We start from the raw sequence: 17,758 nt of genomic DNA, 5'->3' as shown, positions 1-17,758 counted from the left end.
CTGAATCGAATGCGAAGTGAGAGTGAATAGCGAAGTGAAATGCAAGTTGTTGTTCGAATTTTATAGAATCGACGTGCAGGCAGGCCTTGGCCCTGTTGGCCCCGCTGGGTTGCTGACAGTATTCTACTTGTGTAGCCCTTTCATTTGATACCCATATTGAGGGGGCTGTGCCATTTTGTGCCGGCGGCCATATTGGATTTAATTAAAGGTGTATACAAAATTTCAGACCAATCGGTTGACAGGAAGAGGGTGAAATTGGAAATACTAAATTTGATCCAAGAATAAATAATAAAACAAACGGGGTGAGCTAAATAAAACCGTTTAAATATCTCGTAATGTTGAAACTGAGTGTAATTTTTAGGAAAGCTCTTTCATTATATCTAGCCGAATATAAGAAATGGCAATAAAAGTTGATAATGATCTGTAAAATCTGATTTTTTATGCAATAAATTGTGAAAAAGTGCCCATCTCTCCCCTACCTCCCCTAAAGTATGAAATGACATTACGAATCGAAGTGAAATGCGCGTTGTTGATCGAGTTTTATAGAATCGCAGTACTGACTCGCCTTCATCAACTACGATTTGAAAACATAATATACATGAGATTGCTTGCCTTGCATGGAAGTTTAACCATGTAAAATTACAAATAGACAAGCATTTGCTGCAGAAGTCGAAGTGTCCCAAAACTCAAAAATTTTCGCGCTCGCTTCGCTCGCGGCTTCTTTTCTTGTCACTGTTTTTTTATACGTTTAGCTACTTTAATATCCCAATTTTCAAAAAATTTTGCGCTCACTTCGCTTGCGGCTTCTTCACTTTGCGGATTTTTTTTATTAGGTATACAAGTTTAGGTGCTTTAGTGACTCAAAACTCAAAAATTTTCGCGCTCGCTACGCTCGCGGCAACTTCACTTTACAGTTGTATGTATTTTTCCAAAAAAAATTGTCTAACCTAACAGAAAGGTAGCGCCGTTTTAAAGTCCTATTACTAACAAGAAGGTAACTCCTAGTTTCCATATGAGCTTTCTTATTTATGACCTTCGAAATACATTAAGTCACAATCTTTCAATACTAGGTACTACATGAGCTTGAATTTAAGTATATGGTAATATTAAAAATTAGGCGTTGTTTTGTTTAAAAAAAAAATTGGACTCGTCCGGGGAAAAAATGCGATTTACGCCAAATGTCCGGGTTTTTTTTAATGTTTGTCCGGGTTTGACGAAATTCGAAATGGCAGCCCTACATGAGACCAACTCTTTGGAACCGTGCACCTAACTTTGACGTTTCGAAAGAGCTATAGTTATCGGCACGGATATTGAGCCCTGACCTTCACCTGCGCAGAAGCGATTTATTGGTTTATTGCCTTATGTGTACCACAACCGGGCGCTAGTGTTGTTTCAACGCGGGCCCGCGACCCGCACAATAAAAGGCGGGCCGCGGCGCCTACGCAGTCAGTCATCATCGAGTCTCCGTTGAAGCAACACGACGCGTCCGGGCTGTTGGAAGAAAGAAATGCTCGTGTTTTATTCCTGATCCTGATCCCGAGAAGGCGTATCTGCGTGACTTCGTGTCAAGTTCTTCAGCGCACAGGCAGGGTGCGCGGGGTGCGGCGTAACCGGCGCTTTAACATCTTCTTCACGTCGCATCAACTGGGGAGACTGTCCCCGCCGCCGACTACTATCTTCGGGTGGCGATAACAATAGTTGTGTACTTTTTTGTTATCATATTATTATTTCCGTCAAACCTAATTCATTATCTATTCGGATAATCATTGAGTCACTTCAATATTAGCTTAGTTGCAACAAGTCCTCTGAATAAAGCTGTCGTTAATAGGTTTTGTTGATAAAGACTTCTATTAATCTTCATTGTGAATCTTGTTCACAATCTAAATTTCGATCGAGCAGTTAACTGACTAAAGAACAATAACCTAGTTTTATAATTTCGCATCTAATATCGTTATTAATCGGCGAAGTAAAAAAAAATTGTGTTGTGAAATAACAGATTAAAAAATTTATTAGACTCCTTGTTTTGAACACTAACTGTTTAACATGGATCGAAAAGCAGGTGAGTAAGAATAATATTGATTATTTTTTTAGGCTCCGTTCCCATAGAATAGGTAAAACGCCACCCTATTAGGTATTAAGGCCTCGCTGTCCGTCCTTCACAAGGTACTCACTACGTCACTGTATTTCAAGTACCCTGATAGCTAGATGCCTATCTAGCTATCATGCTCATCTAGCTATCTCTCTTTACAGACTATGTGTTTCTGTTGCCGCAAATAAATACCTACTGAAAACTAGAATATGTGTTTGTTGTACAGTATGATTTTTTGGAACATGGTAGTCATAAAGTCATAAAGGATAATATATGTATGTCAGGAAAGAAAAATGTCCAACAATCGAGATTAAAGAATAATTGGCGAGCATTAATATGTTTTTGTATATCAATGTTGGCGAGGTAAAGGAGGTTAAGACGGTAAAGGAGGAAAAGGCTGAGGCAAGCTCAGCCTTTTAATCGTCCCATTAGTAGATAGACGTAAGACAATAGTAGGTAAATACATTGGCAATCGAGTGATTTTAATGAAGCCAATAATCGCGGGTTTTTTAGGGTTCCGTAGTAAACTAGGAAACCTTATAGTTTCGCCATGTTTGTCCAATACATGGATACCAATCACGCTCAAAAAGTGAAAAAAAAGATCTATTAAGGTACTCTACACGTAAAGTGGGGCGTTTTTTTTTTCATTCCAACCCTATCGCGTGATATATCGTTTAATAGGTTTTGATAATATTGATATTTTCGGAAATAATCGCTCCGAAAGTTAAAAACAATGTGTGTGTGGTCATTTTTGAACCATAATCCTAAAAAATATGAAAAAAATCGAAAATATAAAACTTGATATTGAATATTGAACTTGATTTTCTCTGAAAATTATTTTGAACTCGTTTCAGTGAGCAGTTTTTGAAAAATTCTACAAATTGATTTATACCTACACTTTATAGGATAAAGTCAATTTCAATTTATTTTTCTTTTCTTTTTTTCAAATATTTCATATCAAAACAGCTCTTTTGAAATGTCTAGCTAGTTGCACGTTCCAAAGAGTGGATCTCATGATCTCAAACTCCATAGACACACAAAAAAAAAAACTATTGTTTACAACAGATATTGTATTCTAGGTTGCCCTCTGGCGGCTGGGACTTCACAACCTCCCTGTAAGCGTCGTCTATCGAACAACTCAGCTGATACAACAAAACATAGACAGCCATGCTTCAGGATAGCAGAAGCTCTAAATAAATCATTAGCAGAAACTCTGGATAAATCATTAGCAGAAGCTCTGGATAAATCATTAGCAGAAGCTGTGGGTAAATCATTAGCGGAAGCTCTGAATGAATCTTTAACGGAAGCTCTGGGTAAATCATTAGCGGAAGCTCTGCATAAATCATTAGCAGAAGCTCTGGGTAAATCATTAGCGGAAGCTCTGAATGAATCTTTAACGGAAGCTCTGGGTAAATCATTAGCGGAAGCTCTGCATAAATCATTAGCAGAAGCTCTGGGTAAATCATTAATGGAAGCTCTGAATGAATCTTTAACGGAAGCTCTGGGTAAATCATTAGCGGAAGCTCTTGATAAATTATTAGCGGAAGCTCTGGATGAATCAATAGCGGATGCTCTGGATAAATCATTAGCAGAAGCTCTGGATAAATCATTAGCAGAAGTTCTGGGTAAATCATTACCGGAAGCTCTGGGTAAATCATTGCCGGAAGCTCTGGATAAATCATTGCCGGAAGCTCTGAAGAAGCAAAAGGAAAAAGCTGACAAGGATACTGCTTCGAGTGCTGACGAAGAGCATGAATCTGAAACAGACAGTAATGAAACTTCTAAATTAGGTGACGACGACGTAACTTTTGAAAAATCTAAACAAAAGAATGAAATTCCTACTTTTGAACTACCCCCTGAATTCGATCCAGCCGACTCCAGGTGGACATTGAAGCATAAGAAATATAGCCTCGAACTTAAGGAACTGATACCCGAAAGTGGCGTATACATAAATGCTAGTTCCTTTGAATACATTAAAACGTTAGCGAAGGATGCTTCAGATTTAGTTCGCGCGCTGATGCCAGAGATATTTTGCGACCCAGCCTTGAGAGTTTGCAGTTTAAAAGGTGAAGCAAGAGTTTCCTATCCCAACATTCCTAGACCTGGCTTAGATGCTAATGCCGTCAGAACGATAATTAGATTTGTTGATGAATACGGCGCAAAAAAAAACTGGGACAAGTGTGGGACAGACATTCGTTCAGTTATGAGTCAAAGGTTATATAGATTAAGAAAACAAAACAAAATACACGCACAGAAAAAAAATACAGACTCCCCGCGGGGGAAAAAATAGGCACCGCTCATTATATCCTTGTGTTATTTTTTTGAAAATCAATAGGTACTTAATTAGAATTCATATTGATTTTATTCAAATATAAACATGTCCGTTTTAATTATAATTAGTGTATATTATATACTAACACGCCTATTTTTATAATTAATTACGTAATGGGCCTTAATTGTATGCCCAAATAGGCTGATTGATCTGCACTGTATGAGATCATCTCCCCCCCATCCCCTTTTCCCAACTAATTTGGATCGGCTTCCAGTCTTACTGGGTGCACCTGAGTACCAGTGCCTTACAAGGACGACTGCCTATCTGACCTCCTTTTTTATAATTTTATAAATAAATAACTTGGTTCTTTATTGTGCCTTTTATTATTTTTATTCTTCTTGTCCTGTTTTCAAAATATTTGTGGCAATGTATTTTATACTTCCACTAGCTTCTGCCAGCGGTTTCACCCGCATCCCGTGGGAACTATACTTCCCGTACCGGGATAAAAAGTAGCCTATAGCCTTTCTCGATAAATGAGCTATCTAACACTGAAAGAAATTTTCAAATCGGACCAGTAGTTCCTGAGATTAGCGCGTTCAAACAAACAAACTCTTCAGCTTTATAATATTAGTATAGATTGTCCTCTGTCAGCCCTGTTTTTGTGTCTTTTATTCTTTTAGTCTTTTATTTCTTACTCCCTTTATTTAAATAATAGCTGAAGAACGGGTAGAATTTCCTAGTTCCTACGCCTAATCTCTCTCCGGCGGTGTTGGAGTGAAAGAATACCTAGTGAGTGCACTATGTATGTTCTGCGCAGCTGGCTGATCCTTACATGAGTGAATCGGGAAACCCGTCATATAATCATAACATAAGCTTCCATCATTATTTTCTCTAGTCCGTAGAAACTACGTCAAGCACCCGGATAAAAAGTATAGTAAGTAGATTATAATCTTTCTCGATAAATGAAATGGGCTAACAGTGAAATATTTTTTCTTATAAGTATGTGTAGATGGAGTTATAAGTAGGTAGATATTCAAGCAAACAAACAAACAGCTTAAATTAAGTATTGGCGCTAGTACCTATAACTATGATTTTTCAGCACAGTTTGTTTTAGTCACCTAATCACAGATTAATACATAATTAAAATAAATTGTATCACAGGTCGTCTTCCGAGCTTTTTTCCCAACTACGTTGGGGTCGGCTTTCAGTCTAACCGTATCCGTCTGAGTACCAGTGTTTTACAAGGAGCGACTGCCTATCTGACCTTCTCAACCCAGTTAGTAGGGCAACCCAATGCCTCTTGGTTAGACTGGTGTCAGACTTACTGGCTTCTGACTACCCGTAACGACTGTAGTATATAAGTAAATAAATAAATATAAATACTCTTGGGTAAAGGCCTCCCCAACAGCCTGCTTTCTATATTTTGTCGTATTTATCATTTCATGGTTTCCACATAGATTGATTATATTTAGAACTAGCCATTTTCCTGCAGTTTCACGCGCGTCCCGTGGGAGCTACTGCCCGCACTGGGATAAACCCTATGTTACTCGCAGATAATATAGCGTTCTAATGGTGAAAGAATATTTAAAATCGGTCCTGTAGTTTTTGAGTTTATCCATTACAACCAAACAAACAAAGTTTTCCTCTTTATATATTAGTGTAGATTACAACTTGTATATTAGTTAATACATCTATGTGTACGCTGCATCGTCGTATTATTGTCTACTTAGGTATTTAATTACATGCTTGCATGACTCAGCTCACAATTCCTAGAAGTCCATGCTCAGATAAGAGAAACGTTAACACAGGTTCTCTTCATAGGAAACATTTTTCGTTATCATAATTTTTAACATTATGTATACAGCTGTATACAACTGTATGAAATATGTAATCAATTTTATTTTCTTTTAAAAAGAGTGTCCATGAAGTTTCTTGCCGGTTCTTCTCCATGAGACCAACTCTTTGGAACCGTGCACCTAACTTTGACGTTTCGAAAGAGCTATAGTTATCGGCACGGATATTGAGCCCTGACCTTCACCTGCCCAGAAGCGATTTATTGGTTTATTGCCTTATGTGTACAGTGCAAAAAGCGATCCCCACTCTTCCGCCGAGAGCTCAATATCCGTGCCGATAAATCGCTTAATATTTGAGTTTGAGTTTGACAGCAGAGATAAAGTTAGGAGTATCCAAAAAGTAATATAGAGGGAATCGAATGTCTGACTGTCTGGACCGAAGTTTTCATCAAGGGAGAATTTCCGTTGTTTGTAATGACTGACACTTTTAAGGTAAGTATTCTTAAACGTTTAAGAAACCGTGTACTAAAGTGGCCAGAAGAAGAGCATAAAAAACAGACATAATGCAACTGACACACATAGGTAGCATTAGATCTAATCAGGCAGTTTAAACAATATGTTTTAATTGCCTTCGCAAGTAAGTAAATCAGTCTTCAGCAATTCGCAAAATCTAATGCAAAATGGAACAAACAAACAACAATTATTAACATGAGATAAGTAATTAAGTGTCACCGAATGAAGATTTTACACAATAATAGGTGCTTCCTTACATAAAAATGTCCGAGTTTTCCGCGACACTTCTTGATACCCCGCCCGCACGGCTCCCCGACGGCCTCCAAACGAGGATAAATCTGGGGAAACCCAGACGCATGGCCGCATGACGCATGACCCCTGTACACCTGCAACAGTGCAACAGATAGGTACATTCATAGTTGTCGGCGACGAGGGTTCTGCTGCTGAATAGGCGTAGCAGCAGCAGACCGCGCGCATCGAAAAAAGGGTACCTCAAACGTGAGGGCCCAAGTAGTGGCTAACGTAGCCCACGCAAGTTAGGCGCGCACCGGTCTCCTTCCTCGAATTGTAAATATTTCGTAACTTTAAGTGTCTTGTTTACTTGTTTTATGTTGTAATATTATGTGTTAGATTAAGATGTTATTATTTAATTATTTTGTGCCATGTTTTACTGTGATCTATGTACGTATAAGTGTTATGTTGTTTCAAGTTTGATGTGTACCTTAACAATAAGTTAAGATGTCTTGTATATGTACATAATGTTGGAAAATAAACATATTATGTTGGGGTGGTTTTATTTAGTCAATGCTTAGGATACCTAGAACTAAGTCGCCTGCAGCATGCTTTGAAGGGCCTCGCCCCGCTGCTGCTAGTGGTGAAAAGGCGGCTTAGTTACAGGAATAGGCGACCTGCTCTTCACCATGGGACGTGATGAGCAGGGTTAGGGAATCCGGTGAGTGCCACTACCCTAGGGTAAAATGCCGAGGGGTGTCAGCGCCAGAGAGCCAGGACACAACCTCGTGACCATGAATGGGTCAAAGGGTGGTTGGTACATACGGATCACAGCCATGTGCTAAGTCTCCAAGGCCAAAGGTTAGGATCACCACTTAGGCTTTCTAGATTAGGTCTAGCCTAGAAAATGGTGATCCGACTAAGAGACTTAGCATAGAAAACTAGGTAGATTCTTATGGGGATAATATATAACGTAATGTATACGTATTGGAAACTAATTAGAATTAAAATTGGAATTGTAGTTAGAATAAATACATTGTAATAATATAAGAATTTACCTATGTGTGACAAATAAAACCGCCCACAACCGGGCGCTAGTGTTGTTTCAACGCGGGCCCGCGACCCGCTCAATAAAAGGCGGGCCGCGGCGCCTACGCAGTCAGTCATCATCGAGTCTCCGTTGAAGCAACACGACGCGTCCGGGCTGTTGGAAGAAAGAAATGCTCGTGTTTTATTCCTGATCCTGATCCCGAGAAGGCGTATCTGCGTGACTTCGTGTCAAGTTCTTCAGCGCACAGGCAGGGTGCGTGGGGTGCGGCGTAACCGGCGCTTTAACATCTTCTTCACGTCGCATCAACTGGGGAGACTGTCCCCGCCGCCGACTACTATCTTCGGGTGGCGATAACAATAGTTGTGTACTTTTTTGTTATCATATCATTATTTTCGTCAAACGTAATTCATTATCTATTCGGATAATCATTGAGTCACTTCAATATTAGCTTAGTTGCAACTAGTCCTCTGAATAAAGCTGTCGTTAATAGGTTTTGTTGATAAAGACTTCTATTAATCTTCATTGTGAATCTTGTTCACAATCTAAATTTCGATCGAGCAGTTAACTGACTAAAGAACAATAACCTAGTTTTATAATTTCGCATCTAATATTGTTATTAATGTTTAATCGGCGAAGTAAAAAAAAATTGTGTTGTGAAATAACAGATAAAAAAATTTATTAGACTCCTTGTTTTGAACACTAACTGTTTAACATGGATCGAAAAGCAGGTGAGTAAGAATAATATTGATTATTTTTTTAGGCTCCTTACCCATAGAGTAGGTAAAACGCCACCCTATTAGGTATTAAGGCCTCGCTGTCCGTCCGTCATAAGCTACTCACTACGTCACTGTATTTCAAGTACCCTGATAGCTAGATGCCTATCTAGCTATCTCTCTTTACAGACTATGTGTTTCTGTTGCCGCAAATATATACCTACTGAAAACTAGAATATGTGTTTGTTGTACAGTATGATTTTTTGGAACATGGTAGTCATAGAGTCATAAAGGATAATATATGTATGTCAGGAAAGAAAAATGTCCAACAATCGAGATTAAAGAATAATTGGCGAGCATTAATATGTTTTTGTATATCAATGTTGGCGAGGTAAAGGAGGTTAAGACGGTAAAGGAGGAAAAGGCTGAGGCAAGCTCAGCCTTTTAATCGTCCCATTAGTAGATAGACGTAAGACAATAGTAGGTAAATACATTGGCAATCGAGTGATTTTAATGAAGCCAATAATCGCGGGTTTTTTAGGGTTCCGTAGTAAACTAGGAAACCTTATAGTTTCGCCATGTTTGTCCAATACATGGATACCAATCACGCTCAAAAAGTGAAAAAAAAGATCTATTAAGGTACTCTACACGTAAAGTGGGGCGTTTTTTTTTTCATTCCAACCCTATGCGTGATATATCGTTTAATAGGTTTTGATAATATTGATATTTTCGGAAATAATCGCTCCGAAAGTTAAAAACAATGTGTCCCCTCATTTTTGAACCATAATCCTAAAAAATATGAAAAAAATCGAAAATATGAAACTTGAAATTGATATTGAATATTGAACTTGATTTTCTCTGAAAATTATTTTGAACTCGTTTCAGTGAGCAGTTTTTGAAAAATTCTACAAATTGATTTATACCTACACTTTATAGGATAAAGTCAAATTCAATGTATTTTTCTTTTCTTTTTTTCAAATATTTCATATCAAAACAGCTCTTTTGAAACGTCTAGCTAGTTGCACGTTCCAAAGAGTGGATCTTATGATCTCAAACTCCATAGACACACAAAAAAAAAACGATTGTTTACAACAGATATTGTATTCTAGGTTGCCCTCTGGCGGCTGGGACTTCACAACCTCCCTGTAAGCGTCGTCTATCGAACAACTCAGCTGATACAACAAAACATAGACAGCCATGCTTCAGGATAGCAGAAGCTCTAAATAAATCATTAGCAGAAGCTCTGGATAAATCATTAGCAGAAGCTGTGGGTAAATCATTAGCGGAAGCTCTGCATAAATCATTAGCAGAAGCTCTGGGTAAATCATTAGCGGAAGCTCTGAATGAATCTTTAACGGAAGCTCTGGGTAAATCATTAGCGGAAGCTCTGCATAAATCATTAGCAGAAGCTCTGGGTAAATCATTAATGGAAGCTCTGAATGAATCTTTAACGGAAGCTCTGGGTAAATCATTAGCGGAAGCTCTGCATAAATCATTAGCAGAAGCTCTGGGTAAATCATTAATGGAAGCTCTGAATGAATCTTTAACGGAAGCTCTGGGTAAATCATTAGCGGAAGCTCTTGATAAATTATTAGCGGAAGCTCTGGATGAATCAATAGCAGAAGTTCTGGGTAAATCATTAGCAGAAGTTCTGGGTAAATCATTACCGGAAGCTCTGGGTAAATCATTGCCGGAAGCTCTGGATAAATCATTGCCGGAAGCTCTGAAGAAGCAAAAGGAAAAAGCTGACAAGGATACTGCTTCGAGTGCTGACGAAGAGCATGAATCTGAAACAGACAGTAATGAAACTACTAAATTAGGTGACGACGACGTAACTTTTGAAAAATCTAAACAAAAGAATGAAATTCCTACTTTTGAACTACCCCCTGAATTCGATCCAGCCGACTCCAGGTGGACATTGAAGCATAAGAAATATAGCCTCGAACTTAAGGAACTGATACCCGAAAGTGGCGTATACATAAATGCTAGTTCCTTTGAATACATTAAAACGTTAGCGAAGGATGCTTCAGATTTAGTTCGCGCGCTGATGCCAGAGATATTTTGCGACCCAGCCTTGAGAGTTTGCAGTTTAAAAGGTGAAGCAAGAGTTTCCTATCCCAACATTCCTAGACCTGGCTTAGATGCTAATGCCGTCAGAACGATAATTAGATTTGTTGATGAATACGGCGCAAAAAAAAACTGGGACAAGTGTGGGACAGACATTCGTTCAGTTATGAGTCAAAGGTTATATAGATTAAGAAAACAAAACAAAATACACGCACAGAAAAAAAATACAGACTCCCCGCGGGGGAAAAAATAGGCACCGCTCATTATATCCTTGTGTTATTTTTTTGAAAATCAATAGGTACTTAATTAGAATTCATATTGATTTTATTCAAATATAAACATGTCCGTTTTAATTATAATTAGTGTATATTATATACTAACACGCCTATTTTTATAATTAATTACGTAATGGGCCTTAATTGTATGCCCAAATAGGCTGATTGATCTGCACTGTATGAGATCATCTCCCCCCCATCCCCTTTTCCCAACTAATTTGGATCGGCTTCCAGTCTTACTGGGTGCACCTGAGTACCAGTGCCTTACAAGGACGACTGCCTATCTGACCTCCTTTTTTATAATTTTATAAATAAATAACTTGGTTCTTTATTGTGCCTTTTATTATTTTTATTCTTCTTGTCCTGTTTTCAAAATATTTGTGGCAATGTATTTTATACTTCCACTAGCTTCTGCCAGCGGTTTCACCCGCATCCCGTGGGAACTATACTTCCCGTACCGGGATAAAAAGTAGCCTATAGCCTTTCTCGATAAATGGGCTATCTAACACTGAAAGAAATTTTCAAATCGGACCAGTAGTTCCTGAGATTAGCGCGTTCAAACAAACAAACTCTTCAGCTTTATAATATTAGTATAGATTGTCCTCTGTCAGCCCTGTTTTTGTGTCTTTTATTCTTTTAGTCTTTTATTTCTTACTCCCTTTATTTAAATAGGTAATAGCTGAAGAATTGGTAGAATTTACTAGTTCCTACGCCTAATCTCTCTCCGGCGGTGTCGGAGTGAAAGAATAGTGAGTGCACTATGTATGTTCTGCGCAGCTGGCTGATCCTTACATGAGTGAATCGGGAAAGCCATCATATCGGGTGTGTCGTTCATAATCACATTAAATTAAATGCGTTAATATACTGGTTAATATATGTCGATTAAGGGTCAATTCACACTGAAGGAGCAGCGGCCGGCAGCGGCCGTAAGAGCACGGAAAATGTAAGAGCGCGGCGCGGTGCGGCGCCGCGCGGCGCCGCGCGGCCCGCCGCGCTCGCGCTCAATCCCTTGCAATTTCGGCCGCTGCCGGCCGCTGCTCCTTCAGTGTGAATTGACCCTAACACAAAGATAAAATAATACGTAAAATAAAAAAATGATTTTTTCAAACAAAGTAAATGGAATAAAAATGTGCAAAAATTAGAACACCATATAAAAGTCAGTCATTACAAACAACTGAAATTCTCCCTTGAAAACTGATAGCTGTCAACTGATCAAAACATACGATACTCCTAACTTTATCTCTGCTTTACACATGATGTTGTAAACTATAAAAACGAAAAAATGACTCCTGTGGTTAAACCACTGAATGGATTAGGTTATTTTTTTTACAATTCGTCATAGAATATCATAAAGTATATGCGATATGATTTAATGTGATTGTGAACGACACACCCGATATAAACCATTTAAACCATTTATTTGCTACACATACACTTTACATTTATAGGACAACAAACAGAAGGAGAAAAATGATATGTAGCAGGAGACTCAGCTCAGTATACGCTGTGCATGCAAGCACAGCACTGATTTTCAGCTGGCTCCTGACAGTTGAACAACATTTAATAATTTAAAGCGCACACGAAAGCGACAAAAAAGAGAATAAAAAACTAATGAAATTTTAAATAACATGGAAGACTAAAATTACACAATAGTATATAAAACGAGCCGACGGACGCATGATTCATTGGTCTACTGCAATTTCTGCTGTGTTAAAAAAATTCGAGTCAGATGTTTTTTCAGGGTACGGTGGGACATACTTTGACGAAGAGGAGGAGGCAGATTATTCCAGATCTTCGCAGCAGAATATTTAAAACTACCTTTGAATTGCGACGTCCTATGAGCTGGGATAACCAAATTGTTAGCTTCTCTTCTCCTTGTATTTCTATGCTGAACATCTTTCACCCATTCTAATTTTTCAAAAAGATATTTAGGCCTTTTTGTTATTGCCACTTTATGTACAAGGCAAGTGAAGTGAAGCTGTCTGCGCGTTTCCATCTTCATAATGTTCCTTTCATTAAGGTACGGGGTAATATGCGCTCTTTTAGGAATAGCATAGCAGAAACGTGTGCATGCATTCTGTACGCGTTGTATGGCCTGTTTGGTCTTGTTATATAGCCGAGGTCCATACACCGTATCGCAGTAATTGAACTGTGAGAGTACTATAGCTTCTACAAGCGTTTTCCTGACTGGTTCTGAAAGGTACTTCCGTATCTTATATAGAGTCTTTAAACGAAAAAATGCATTTTTAATTTTACCATTTATGTGATCTGTATATCGCAGTTCCTTGTCCATAACTAAACCCAAGTTAAGGGCTTTGTCTACCCTCTGTAGAATCTGTTCCTGGATTTTAACTTGAAATGGTTGTGAATTCACTTTTGCACATTGTACTTTACTTCCCAGTATCATATACTTTGTTTTCGCTGCGTTTAGTACAAGTGTGTTAATTTGCCCAGACCTGGATTGCATTTAGGTCTTCATTTATCCTCTCCACAGCTTCACTTAGGTCTTCTGGTTTAAATGAGTAATATATTTGCGTATCATCGGCATAAAGATGGACCTTGCTATGTTTAATATGTTTAGGAAGGTCTGCGGTAAAAAGGATGAACAAAATTACACTTAAAATTGACCCTTGAGGAGTTCCTCTGTTTACAAAATGCATTTCAGATTTCAAGAGATCACCTTGCTCCGATTCTATTTCAACGTATTGACGTCTATTTGTTAAGAAGGAATGGAACCATTCACACGATTCTTTGGATATGCCATAATACGAAAGTTTTGCCAAAAGAAGTTCTACATTAAGACAGTCGAAAGCTCGTGAGAAGTCCAGTAAGATCAAAATAGTACACATACCAGCATCAGATGCTGTTACAATATCGTCACTGACATTAGCTAGTGCAGTGGAAGTACCTAGGCCACTCCTAAAACCTGATTGAATATCAGGTAGGATATTTTCGTCCTCTAAATACTTTGTGAGTTGTGTACATACAATTCTTTCCAGAATCTTTGATAGTACTGGTAATATACTTACAGGTCTCAAGTCTTTATATTCTTCTACCTTAGAACTTTTAGGTATGGGCTTTATTTTAGCAGTTTTCCACAAATCAGGAAATGTTTTTAATTTTAAAGAATTATTAACAATTTCTGTAAGAACAGGCAATGTGGTCGGTAATGTCTTTTTAATCATATCTATTGTTATTAAATCGTTTCCACTGGCTTTAGTTCTAATCTTATAAATTATTTTAGCTACATCCTCCATTGTTGTTGTATTTATGTGAAACACTCTGTCGGATATCTTTGTGTTCATGAAATATTGTAACGTTTTGGCATCGACAACATTATTTCCCGGTACCTCTAGGAAGAAATCGTTTATCTCGTTAGGGTTACAAAGATGGTTCGGCACAGTCATTCCACTTTTTAGATTGGAACTAAAAGGACATATGCGTTTCAGATGTTCCCACATTAGTTTAGGCTTATCTTTATTATTATTAACATAGAAGGAGAAGTAGGCTTTTTTTTCTCTATCTATAGATCCTGAAACTAAGTTTCTGAGACTTCTGTAGTAAACTAAGTGGCTGTCGTTATTTGATGTTTGTGCCCTATGCGAAGCTTTATCCCTAAGCAACATCATCAGTTTAACATTATCAGTAATCCAAGGTGTAAGTTTTGTATTTATCTTGAAACGTTTCATTGGTGCATGCGTGTTAAAAATGTTCAGAATAAATTCATTAAATCGCTGAATTTGACAGTTCACATCCGGTATGCCCAAAACATCACACCACGAAACACTCAGGAGGTCAGCAACAAACATTTCCTCATTTATTTTATCTATGGATCTTCCAAACATGTATCTAGGGTGTTCCTTCGGCTTTTCAATGAGAACTTCTGCTAACACCAAGGCATGATCACTTATAGCTGGGTTGTGGTGAATATTCATAGTTTTACATAAGTCTGGTGAGTCTGTTATTATAAGATCGAGAAGCGAAGAGGTCCTATCATTTACGCGAGTTGCATCCTTGACAACGTTTATTAGGCTATGTTGTACACAGAAAGAAATCACTTCTTGTACGGAGCTTGTAGACGGTTTAAGTAGATCAACATTAAAGTCGGTCAATAAAAATAAGTGATCGGCATATGAAAAAACACTCACCGAATCGCTGAGGGCCTCGATGGCTGCTACAACTGGAACACTTTCCGGTCTATAAGCTGTACCTACTATCAGTCGCCCTCTGCCAGGTATTGTCACTTCCATCCATAACTGCTCCAGTGTTGACTCGGGATGTGGCTTGATCCGTACTCGTAACCCCTTCTTAACATAGAAACCGACACCACCACCTCGCCTGTCCTTCGGTCTGGGTTTATGTTTCAGCGTATAGCCAGGCATAACGGGCGCAAACCTTTCTTCACCATCTCTAATCCATGTTTCATTTAATGCTACCCATACAACCATTTTTGGTCGCAGATATGATAAAGATGTAACAAGTCGCAACAGTTTCGTAACAGGTACGACACAACGTGACTGTGTAGGGATTAGCTTTTATGTGTTGTAACGGTTCAGTAAAAATGTGACGGAAACTAGATTCAGTAACTTTGCGTGGTCGCTGTTTCGATACTTTACAGCTTAAGTTGTAACCACACATTTTAGAAACTTTGCGTTTGGTTTGTAACCAGTGAGCAATGTTGACACAATTGTGTTGTAACTGGGTAGTAACATGGTGTAGTCGATGTTCCAGAACCCTTTAACACATTTAAAACATGACGAGAGCCAGTTATTCTCAAACTGTCTATGTTTTCTGCCGTTACCAACCATTTAATGAAATTTAAAATGAGTAAACAACCAAAAACCTTATACGTAAATTCCGATGGACTTCAACTTTTTACAGAAGAGTTAAAGAAATAAGTACCAAGTCCCAAAATATCTCTGGTCCCTAATTGTACTCGTACACAAGTTTTTCTTTATTATAATAATATTTTTTTCATGATGTTGCATTGTTGGTATGACGGATACCCATTTTATTGAACTTAAAACTTATTCTTTTCTAGGCCATTTACAGGAAAACAGTACGGAATTTAGTGGAGGGGCTTAGTGGTATCGTCCCTAGTGCCAAAGTTTCAACTTTCGAGCTCCAAATCGCAGTTTTTTCTTTTTCTCGGCCAAAACAAGACGTCTTCGTCTTTAACCCAAGTACTCGGCACAAGCGATATTAATTCTGATGAACAATGCAAAAAGGCATGTTGACTTGATAAAAACTTTGGAAAACACTGTAACCAAGTATTAAGAGAAACCATCTTAAAAATCTAGTAATTTTGTAACAATTTACCGTAACATGTCGACACGTGTCGACACATTATCGTAACTTTGTGTCTAGTTGCGACGAGCATATTTTTCATAACAAACATCAAAAATGTTTTTTCATAGTTCATTATTTACCAATTTAATGAGTAAATCTTGCAAAAATAATTTGTATTAGGATTAAAATATTTGATATTGTATTTAAATGGAAGCTATTGAGCACTCGATGCGCATCATTTTATATTTTTATTTTATTTAACAAAAGTTTTTCTTTCGCCAGAATTATTAAAACATGATATTACGGTGGCGCGTTGGAAATATCAACATATTCAAAGAAATTACACAGTAAACTTTTTTTCCCAATAAGATTTGAGCATTATAAACCATATTAATTAATGAAAACTAAAACTTTGTTTACTTCATTATCATTATCATACTTCAACCATCATTTTGGGATTTCTTGTATTTTGTATTATTCGTCGTGTCACTCACGCACGAGCCAACGAAATTGATCGAACGAATGAATGATTGAATGATTAGTGGGATCTCTGGTTAAAATATGGTAACAATGTTACGACACGGCGACGTAAATTAGAAACCAAATGTTACTTGTTTATTGTGTCGAGATCTTCCCCATTTTTAGTTGCAGCGACGGCGCTAACACGGAACGTCGACGAGATTATGTTACGAGATAGATCAGTGTCGACACTAAGTGTCGAAACGGTTACGTTATGTTCGCAAAAATGGTTATATGGGTAGAATATCAGGTTTATAAATATCAACGGTAGCCAGCAATTCATCTTGTCCGGTATTTAACGATCGTACATTAAGTAGCCCCAAACGCAAATTCAAGTTTTTTGATCGAGTCATTTATAAAAGTTTTCACTAATAGATATGAGATAAATGCATATATCATAAAAACTATAACTCGTTTGAATCATGCGCGTCAGTCCCGTGTCTCTAAATGATATAATGTGATAATGTTTATCGGTAGCGAGATATATTAAATAATTATTAAGGTATATAAAACAATTTGTTACATACTTAAGAACAAACAGAACACAAAACAAAACTGTTGCGGACGCCGAGCCTGCAGTAGATTAGGCTAACATTTATATAATATGTGTACTTAATTTAGGAATGTTATGAGGTAATCGATTGTTGTTAAACCAAATGAATCTATAACATGCATACTGAAACATGCTATTACTGATACTGTTGATAGCCAGATAAGCTTTGTTTAATATGTGTTTATGATTGTGACTAACTTGATTGTTACGTAATAAGATTTTGAATGTAACGGTTTTTAGTAATAATATCTGGCTGATGTAATAGCTTTAATCATTGCGCAATAGATAAGAAAGTTTACATGTGTGCGTAAAAGGATAACGGTCATCAGTAACTTTCCATAACTTTCACCAATGAGCATGCTTAGTTTAATCAAAGAGCCCCCTCGTGTCGAG

The 17,758-nt window shown here is 37.8% G+C and overlaps 2 protein-coding genes across 2 annotated transcripts; both read left to right on the top strand.

Moving 5' to 3' along the window:
* The first annotated feature begins 1,775 nt into the window (after positions 1 to 1,775).
* Positions 1,776 to 4,732, top strand: LOC135116995 (uncharacterized). The gene is made up of 2 exons (XM_064035188.1): positions 1,776 to 2,059; positions 3,169 to 4,732. The coding sequence occupies exons 1-2, from the start codon at positions 2,044 to 2,046 to the stop codon at positions 4,377 to 4,379; spliced, it is 1,227 nt and encodes a 408-aa protein (XP_063891258.1). The 5' UTR covers positions 1,776 to 2,043; the 3' UTR covers positions 4,380 to 4,732.
* Positions 4,733 to 8,373: 3,641 nt separating this feature from the next.
* Positions 8,374 to 11,335, top strand: LOC110381494 (uncharacterized). Its single transcript, XM_049852376.2, has 2 exons — positions 8,374 to 8,677; positions 9,772 to 11,335. The coding sequence occupies exons 1-2, from the start codon at positions 8,662 to 8,664 to the stop codon at positions 10,980 to 10,982; spliced, it is 1,227 nt and encodes a 408-aa protein (XP_049708333.2). The 5' UTR covers positions 8,374 to 8,661; the 3' UTR covers positions 10,983 to 11,335.
* The last annotated feature ends 6,423 nt before the right edge of the window (positions 11,336 to 17,758 follow it).

Source organism: Helicoverpa armigera, chromosome 6 (assembly GCF_030705265.1).
Source record: "Helicoverpa armigera isolate CAAS_96S chromosome 6, ASM3070526v1, whole genome shotgun sequence".
Taxonomy (NCBI): domain Eukaryota; kingdom Metazoa; phylum Arthropoda; class Insecta; order Lepidoptera; family Noctuidae; genus Helicoverpa; species Helicoverpa armigera.
Note: the sequence above shows the minus strand (reverse complement) of the source record. Positions and strands in the feature narration are given on the sequence as shown.